Raw genomic sequence first — 10,000 nt, forward strand, 5'->3', positions numbered from 1 at the left:
TCTCCCTCTCCCTCTCCCTCTCCCTCTCCCTCTCCCTCTCCCTCTTTACTGGGCTGCATTAATGGACATCCTCACTCTGCTTACCTGCTTCTCCAGGTGGGCCGGGGGGGCCTGGGGCCCCAGGTGTGGCCCTCAGGGGGACATACGCAGGTACAGTTGGAGGAAGGGCAGTCCCCTCATCTATTCAGCACAGAAACACAGACAGGAGCAATGATACTGTACAAACGTGTGCTAAAAGGCTCGAGAACCACACAGAACCACACAGAACCACACAGAACCACACAGAACCACACAGCTGTGCAGACGGGTCACAGATAGGGCCTGATCTGCAGCCGGGGGATCGCAGCCAGGCAGAGACAGGCTTCTGATTGGACACATCTTCCTTTCACCGGCCAGAGAGGGTGTATGTCTCCCTCTGGTGGTGGGTTCAGAGTCCACATCCGGGCATGCTCACCAGGTTCCCACTGACGATTCCGGGGAGTCTCATTGGTGCTGCTAATGTTTTTGTTTTAGGATAAATATACATGTGATACATGCCAAAAGACTAGTTTATAGTCACGTATATATAGCCGACTATCTCCCTCTGTTTGGTTTCGGTATTTCAAACAACAGCTTCCTAGAAGAAGGCCCAGAGTAGAGGAGAGCAGCATAAACATTCAATTTAAATTAAAATATAAATTGCGATTGAGTTAGTGAGTTAGGCCTGCTCTTCCAACACGGCCAAAAAAATAAGTAATTTATTTTCCAGAAGTACAGCCGCAAGAAAAGAGGCTTGAATCAATCAGAGAAACAGAACGGAAAACCGAAAACAGTAGACTGTCTCTGGGTGTAGATGCATCCGGCATGTTCCGTGCTGAAGGACCCAGGCTGAGAGCATAACAGATCTGTTCCGCTCCGTCCGTGAGCGACGCTAACCGCGGTACCGTAAACGGCTGATCCCACGGCCGGCGTGGGAAGGACCTCCAGCGCTATTCAACCACAGGACCCGGGAAACGCAGTCATTCCTGAAAGGCTGCTTTCAGTACAAAATTAATCTGCATAATTATATTATAAAAAAAACTAAAAACAGATGGTGTATTTGGGCACTGTTTCCGCAGCCTGTTTAACCAGTAGATGCAGCTCACATATTAAACGGTAAATGGTTGGCATTGATATAGCGTCTTTGTCTAAAGCACTGCACAATTGATGCTTGTCATTCACCCATTCATACATAGACTCACACCAACGGCGAATGGCTGCCATGCAAGGCATCAACTGCTCAGGGACACTTTAACACACCCAGGCTGGGATCGAACCGGCAACCCTCCGACTGCCAGATGACTGCTCTTACCTCCTGTGCCAATGTCGCCCCATTATTATATTAATCCTGCTCAGTGATCACCTCATAATTAGCACTGAGCAGAGGAAATATATCTCAGAAACTGCAGCATTCCTGTGGGGTAGAGACCATCGAGTACAAACACAACGTTGCAAAGGCACCTGTGGGGTGTTTCACAAAGCATGATTCCAGAGTTAGCTGGGTAACTCAGTTTCCAGCAAACTCAGCAACCCTGCTTTGTGAAACAGGGCCCAGCTAACTCAGTAATCCTGCTCTGTGAAACAGGACCCAGCTAACTCAGTAATCCTGCTCTGTGATACAGGGCCCAGCTAACTCAGTAATCCTGCTTTGTGAAACAGAGCCCAGCTAACTCAGTAATCCTGCTTTGTGATACAGGGCCCAGCTAACTCAGTAATCCTGCTCTGTGATACAGGGCCCAGCTAACTCAGTAATCCTGCTTTGTGATACAGGGCCCAGCTCACTCAGTAATCCTGCTTTGTGATACAGGGCCCAGCTAACTCAGTAATCCTGCTTTGTGATACAGGGCCCAGCTAACTCAGTAATCCTGCTTTGTGATACAGGGCCCAGCTAACTCTGTAATCTTGCTTTGTGATACAGGGCCCAGCTAATTCAGTAATCCTGCTTTGTGAAACAGAGCCCAGCTAACTCAGTAATCCTGCTTTGTGATACAGGGCCCAGCTAACTCAGTAATCCTGCTTTGTGATACAGGGCCCAGCTCACTCAGTAATCCTGCTTTGTGATACAGGGCCCAGCTAACTCAGTAATCCTGCTTTGTGATACAGGGCCCAGCTAACTCAGTAATCCTGCTTTGTGATACAGGGCCCAGCTCACTCAGTAATCTTGCTTTGTGATACAGGGCCCAGCTCACTCAGTAATCTTGCTTTGTGATACAGGGCCCAGCTAACTCAGTAATCCTGCTTTATGATACAGGGCCCAGCTAACTCAGTAATCCTGCTTTGTGATACAGGGCCCAGCTAATTCAGTAATCCTGCTTTGTGATACAGGGCCCAGCTAACTCAGTAATCCTGCTTGGTGATACAGGGCCTAGCTAACACAGTAATCCTGCTTTGTGATACAGGGCCCAGCTAATTCAGTAATCCTGCTTTGTGATACAGGGCCTAGCTAACTCAGTAATCCTGCTTTGTGATACAGGGCCCAGCTAATTCAGTAATCCTGCTTTGTGATACAGGGCCTAGCTAACTCAGTAATCCTGCTTTGTGATACAGGGCCCAGCTAATTCAGTAATCCTGCTTTGTGATACAGGGCCCTGCTAACTCTGTAATCTTGCTTTGTGATACAGGGCCCAGCTAATTCAGTAATCCTGCTTTGTGATACAGGGCCCTGCTAACTCAGTAATCCTGCTTTGTGATACAGGGCCCAGCTAATTCAGTAATCCTGCTTTGTGATACAGGGCCCTGCTGCTTCTCCACTCTGATATTGGCCACCGCTGATGCTGGCTCTGCCCGTACGCTGCCTGACAGGATCAGGGCTTAAGCCCAAAGGGGGGGGGGGGGGGTCTCACCCTGTTTCCGCTCCTGGGCGCTCAGCCCAATCACGTCGCCCCGCAGGGGGATGGCAGGGAGGGGCGCTGGGGGGCCTGGGGGGCCGGGGGGGCCGGGGGGGCCAAGCAGACCAGGAAGGCCCGTCTCTCCAGGGAACCCGGTCTCCCCTTTCAGCCCTGAGAGGGAGGGAGACCCCCAAAAACACACAGCAATTCATAAACACATCTAACACAAAGACACACAGCAATATCTAAACACATCTAACACAAAAACACACAGATATAAATATATACACACATATTACACAGAAGTATATACACACATATTACACAGAAACAGAGAAATATATACACACATATTTCACAGAAACACAGAAATATATACACATATTTCACAGAAACACAGAAAAATATACACACATATTTCACAGAAACACACATAAATATATAAACACATAAGCACATCTTACACAGAAACACACAGAAATATGTGGGAAGGGTCACCTGGTGCTCCCATGAGCCCGGGCATCCCGACGGGACCGATCTCTCCTTTGGGTCCTGGGGGGCCGGACGACCCTGGTATCCCTGAGGGGCCCATGGGTCCTGGGGGGCCCCTAACTCCTGAGGGCCACAAAACAGTGAACAATAAACACCCCAGCACAGGAAAGGGGGCCCCAGTGCCAGTGTAGCACAGCAGATGAGGAACCATGTTCAGAGGTTACAGGTTCAAATCCAGAAGTGGCACAGGCATTGCTGACCGAAGATCAAACCTGGACTCTCTCAAAAACCTGGGTCAAATATGTAATCGCTTTAGATTCAAATACTTTTCTATGCTTTACTGAGCTTGTCTGGTGTATTGGAACCTATGAAATACTCGGGTTCTCTTTGTTGACTTAATTATTGCGCCAGGCAGGCAAGATCAATCGAACACTGAAAAGTATCTGAATCCAAAGCAATTCCGTATTTGACCCAGGTCTGCTAACCCAGCCTGCTGAGGTTAAGAATCCTCTTAATTTTTTTATCTTGTCTGGTGGGATGAACACATCATATTATCTCATGTTGATAATGCAGTTTTGAGGAAATAAAAGAGAGAAAAGTGTGTCTAGATGTCAGGCTTCCTATAGTCCAAAAACAAAAAAAATATACTGCATGTATAGTGGCACTCAGAATTTATTTTACATGTTGTCATTTAATGTTAGGAATTAATTCTGTTGTTAGATTAAGTTTTAAACATATCTCACTGAGACCAAAGTGGTAATATTTGGTATCTTTTGAAATGTATTTATTGGTGTGTAAGGGAGGCAAGTGGCTGGGTTCTGATTGGCTCACGCACCAGGGAGCCCCACAGTGGGAGGGGGGAGGGGCGTGGGACTGGGCGTGTCCACCTCATTATCGGTGGATCCCTGAGGAAGCCCATTGGCTGGTGGAGGCCCCGCCTCTTCAAGCAGCAGAATCTACAGCGGATCACAGCAGAGCCAATCACATTTCACCAACATGCAGGAGACACACATAAATGCAATGCATTTAATTAAATGTTCAATTCCATGAAATTCCATCTCTTTTCAGCAGATAACTGACTAACTGATAGAATTCCGCCATCAGCAGGAACTTTACGATAAACATTTAAAAACATTATTTGGAACCAGTCATGTCTCACGTGCTTGCTGGACCTGGACAAACACTCACCTGTAATAGTGGAACAGAGAGCACTCACCTGTAATAGTGGAACAGAGAGACACTCACCTGTAATAGTGGAACAGAGAGACACTCACCTGTAATAGTGGAACAGGGAGACACTCACCTGTAATAGTGGAACAGAGAGACACTCACCTGTAATAGTGGAACAGAGAGCACTCACCTGTAATAGTGGAACAGAGAGACACTCACCTGTAATAGTGGAACAGAGAGCACTCACCTGTAATAGTGGAACAGAGAGACACTCACCTGTAATAGTGGAACAGAGAGACACTCACCTGTAATAGTGGAACAGAGAGACACTCACCTGTAATAGTGGAACAGAGAGCACTCACCTGTAATAGTGGAACAGAGAGCACTCACCTGTAATAGTGGAACAGAGAGACACTCACCTGTAATAGTGGAACAGAGAGACACTCACCTGTAATAGTGGAACAGAGAGACACTCACCTGTAATAGTGGAACAGAGAGACACTCACCTGTAATAGTGGAACAGAGAGACACTCACCTGTAATAGTGGAACAGAGAGACACTCACGTGTAATAGTGGAACAGAGAGCACTCACCGGTAATAGTGGAACAGAGAGACACTCACCTGTAATAGTGGAACAGAGAGACACTCACCTGTAATAGTGGAACAGAGAGACACTCACCAGTAATAGTGGAACAGAGAGACACTCACCTGTAATAGTGGAACAGAGAGCACTCACCTGTAATAGTGGAACAGAGAGCACTCACCTGTAATAGTGGAACAGAGAGCACTCACCTGTAATAGTGGAACAGAGAGCACTCACCTGTAATAGTGGAACGGAGAGACATTCACCTGTAATAGTGGAACGGAGAGACACTCACCTGTAATAGTGGAACAGGGAGACACTCACCTGTAATAGTGGAACAGGGAGACACTCACCTGTAATAGTGGAACAGAGAGACACTCACCTGTAATAGTGGAACAGAGAGCACTCACCTGCAATAGTGGAACAGAGAGCACTCACCTGTAATAGTGGAACAGAGAGACACTCACCTGTAATAGTGGAACAGAGAGCACTCACCTGTAATAGTGGAACAGAGAGACACTCACCTGTAATAGTGGAACAGAGAGCACTCACCTGTAATAGTGGAACAGAGAGACACTCACCTGTAATAGTGGAACAGAGAGCACTCACCTGTAATAGTGGAAGAGAGAGACACTCACCTGTAATAGTGGAACAGAGAGACACTCACCTGTAATAGTGGAACAGAGAGCACTCACCTGTAATAGTGGAACAGAGAGCACTCACCTGTAATAGTGGAACAGAGAGACACTCACCTGTAATAGTGGAACAGAGAGACACTCACCTGTAATAGTGGAACAGAGAGACACTCACCTGTAATAGTGGAACAGAGAGACACTCACGTGTAATAGTGGAACAGAGAGCACTCACCGGTAATAGTGGAACAGAGAGACACTCACCTGTAATAGTGGAACAGAGAGACACTCACCTGTAATAGTGGAACAGAGAGACACTCACCTGTAATATAATAGTGGAACGTAATGTAATAGTGGAACAGAGAGACACTCACCTGTAAGAGTGGAACAGAGAGACACTCACCTGTAATAGTGGAACAGAGAGACACTCACCTGTAATAGTGGAACAGAGAGCACTCACCTGTAATAGTGGAACGGAGAGACATTCACCTGTAATAGTGGAACGGAGAGACACTCACCTGTAATAGTGGAACAGGGAGACACTCACCTGTAATAGTGGAACAGGGAGACACTCACCTGTAATAGTGGAACAGAGAGACACTCACCTGTAATAGTGGAACAGAGAGCACTCACCTGCAATAGTGGAACAGAGAGCACTCACCTGTAATAGTGGAACAGAGAGACACTCACCTGTAATAGTGGAACAGAGAGCACTCACCTGTAATAGTGGAACAGAGAGACACTCACCTGTAATAGTGGAACAGAGAGCACTCACCTGTAATAGTGGAACAGAGAGACACTCACCTGTAATAGTGGAACAGAGAGCACTCACCTGTAATAGTGGAAGAGAGAGACACTCACCTGTAATAGTGGAACAGAGAGACACTCACCTGTAATAGTGGAACAGAGAGCACTCACCTGTAATAGTGGAACAGAGAGCACTCACCTGTAATAGTGGAACAGAGAGACACGTATTTTGACTGTATGTCTATGACACTCACCTTGGACTCAATGATGTTCAGTCTGTTATTCATGTCAGTGTAGCTGCTGCAGTTCATACACTCTGGAGATGGAGAGAGAGAGAGGGAGAGAGAGGGGGGGGGTGGTGAGAGAGAGAGAGAGCGAAGAGGCTGTAAACTCGGGCACATCCACATCTTCATCATCCTCACCCCACAGCACCCTTGCAGGATGTTCAGGTCAGTGTTAGAGCTCCAGTTTTTGTTCCCCGCTCCAGTTTCTGTTCTTCTCAAACCCGTAGCTTAAGGCACATTAGATCTGTTCCATTCAGCTCATTGCATTTCCCCCCATCCGGTTAGCGGTTATCCGAGCGCAGGCTGATTTATTAGCGATGTTAGCATTGCCTCATCTCTGCGAAACGCGGGACATCGAGCTCCCTGTGGCCCACACAGGGACAGACCACAGGACATCCGCTCTTAGTCAGAGCCTCAGTAGTCTTGCTGCAGGGAGTGTTCAGTGAGGTAACGTGTTGGACCGGATCGGGGGTCGGGGTGTTTGTGTGTGCGGGTCTGCCCACTCTACTATAGTATGTTTTTAATCACTTCAGTTCAAAGTATAAGTTGGCCGGGTTATGCAGGGAGCAGTTTGTGTTAAGTGCGTTCTTGTAATAATCACCTCATTAATGCATATTTACATTAAACAAACAGCATTATCATTAGCCTGTCGGTCTCATTAATGGACAGAGGAATCTGAAAAATATCTGCAGTGAGCGGAATTAACAGAATCAGTCGTATTAAATGAGAGTTGAAATGAAAACCCACAGGACGGTCGAGCCCCAGGGGCAGGGTTGGGTAGCACGGCTCTACTCTCCTGATTGGAGAACGTGGGCGTGGAATTCTGCAACAAACAGCCAGACTCCTCTGAGACATCCCGCCCAATCCCGTAACAGGAAGACTCCAGCTCCCAAACCAGCAGCGTTCCACAGGAGCTCCCCTGAGGGACAGGGAGAGACCCTCGCCACATCTCTCCAAACCCAGCACCCCCCGTCCCAGAGAGGAAACGGCCAGCCACTGGGGGAGACATCAGGACATCCGCTCGCAAATTACGCCAATTACCGACCGGAATAGAACAGCAAAACAAATATATATATATTTCTGCGAGGACTTCAGAGTTTGCATACACACTTTTTATCTGCAAGGGGTATTTATAAATAAAGTCAAAAACATTGCTCTGCTAAGGAGCTGGGGAAGATAATAGCGTAGAATAGCCGCAGATTTCATAGTCCCACCAGATACTCTGCTTTGTCATTTTCACTAAGTTCTATGTCCTAGCAGCTGAAGTTGATGAATTAGAGGTCAATGCGGTTTCTGAAAATGAATGAATGTGCGCAGGAGAGCACAGCAGTGTGGTACTCTGTCTCTGCTGTAACTGACCTTCCTCTAGTGCAGAAGCAGAGATGATCAATAAATAACAGAACTTGTATGACTGTTAATAGCTAGTCAATAAACTGCTAATAGCTAGTCAATATGCTGTAAATAAGCTGTTTATAGCTAGTCAATAAGCAGGTAATAGATGATTAATAGAGTTAGTTACACATGGGAATGATGTGTGGATCAGCAGGTACTTGTCTGTGAGTCTCAGGGGAGCATTCACGACGTTAATGCAACATTAATGCAACGTTAATGCAACATTAATGCAACGTTAATGCAACATTGATGCAACGTTAATGTGGCATTACCATCACAACTGCACATTAACCACCCGGAACACTCTCAGAATCCGATCAGATGTTTGGACAGAAGTGTGATTATATGACATACTCTCCCTCTGATATCCCATCTCCTATCAAATATTACGACTGACAAAGAACACTTTCGCATAATGCATTTCCATCAGAACCAGAGGTTGTTTCACTCCACCGTTAAAGAAAAGTTTGGGATGTCAGTGTTGTGTCTCAGTGGCTTTTCTGAGTTGGGCTGCATAAGCAGGCGCGCTGGAGCGTGAGACTGAGGTTTGGAAAGGAGAGATTGCCCTAACGACACCCCCGCACACCCCCACAAACACCCCGGCGTGGTTACGGATGTAGCTCCAGAGGAACAGCCTTCTGCTCGCAGCAAGAGAACTCACACCCCAGACAGAGGGCCAGGAGTGTCTAACACCATGGGGACACTTACATTTACATTTCACATTTCAGTCATTTGGCAGACGCTTTTAATTAATCCTTACGTTTATTGTGTTTAATCGTGAGTCTGCTCATGGCCGTGGGATCCATATCTGCGCTATAAGGAAGGAAAGTTATGGAAAAATATACATCAGAGAGCCTGAGACTGCCACAGCACCCCCCCCCCCCCCTTGCTCTATGGTAGGACCTCCCAGCGTGCGAGGCTCCGGTGAGGGTCACATGGGTCATGTAAACGCACCACAGCGATGCAAAGCGTCATGTGACCCAGCGATGCTCTCCACTCACATGCTCTCCTCTTAACCCCCAAAACACCTACACCCCCTATAGCCCTGCTAACCCCCACCTGGACTCCAATGACCCTCCAAAAGCTGAGGTAGATTAGAGCTACAATGGCGTGTGAATCAAACCTGGAATTCACACCACTGCAACCCCTCAGAAACATGCCCTGGGCACTGACACACTATCCACACCACTGCAACCCCTCAGAAACATGCCCCGGGCACTGACACACTATCCACACCACTGCCACCCCTCAGAAACATGCCCTGGGGCGCTGACACACTATCCACACCACTGCAACCCCTCAGAAACATGCCCCGGGCACTGACACACTATTCACACCACTGCCACCCCTCAGAAACATGCCCTGGGCACTGACACACTATCCACACCACTGCAACCCCTCAGAAACATGCCCTGGGCACTGACACACTATCCACACCACTGCAACCCCTCAGAAACATGCCCCGGGCACTGACACACTATTCACACCACTGCTGCAGTGTCTCTGTGGAGAGGCGGGACGATCTGGGGGGGGGGGGGGGAGAGAGAGAGACTCCAGCCGCTGACGTCACAACCAGCGATGAGTGTGCGGAGGGAGCTCGACATGCTATCCCAGGAGACACCTCTGCTGCGTTCACCACTCTCACCCCCTCCTCCCAGCTCAGATAATGCACCTCTACTGTACTGACACACACCACTGGTCATGAGACCCTGTTTCATTTCATTTCCATGCTCTGTCAGTTTACTCAGAGACAGAGTGATGTGTATATTTTATAGCGACCTGCTGAATGCACTCTCTGTCTGAGAGCCTACACACACACAGACAGACACACACACACACCCACGTGCACAGACA

The 10,000-nt window shown here is 47.9% G+C and overlaps 1 protein-coding gene across 3 annotated transcripts in view; it reads right to left on the reverse strand.

Annotated features, from left to right (window-relative positions):
* Positions 1–10,000, reverse strand: part of LOC133107288 (collagen alpha-1(XXVI) chain-like) — a 22,000-nt gene that overhangs the window by 3,758 nt on the left and 8,242 nt on the right. For all 3 annotated transcript variants that reach the window (XR_009704588.1, XM_061216265.1, XM_061216264.1), the window contains exons 4-8: positions 6,725–6,786; positions 4,174–4,294; positions 3,345–3,461; positions 2,862–3,017; positions 85–180 (exon numbers count right to left, since the gene is read on the reverse strand). Coding sequence is in view for 2 of the 3 variants with exons in the window: in XM_061216265.1 (XP_061072249.1) it covers positions 85–180; positions 2,862–3,017; positions 3,345–3,461; positions 4,174–4,294; positions 6,725–6,786 (552 nt within the window). In the remaining variant the exon portion in view is untranslated. The remainder of the gene's footprint in view (positions 1–84; positions 181–2,861; positions 3,018–3,344; positions 3,462–4,173; positions 4,295–6,724; positions 6,787–10,000) is intronic.

The sequence above is a fragment of the Conger conger genome, chromosome 13, assembly GCF_963514075.1.
Source record: "Conger conger chromosome 13, fConCon1.1, whole genome shotgun sequence".
In the NCBI taxonomy this organism is placed as follows: Eukaryota; Metazoa; Chordata; class Actinopteri; order Anguilliformes; family Congridae; genus Conger; species Conger conger.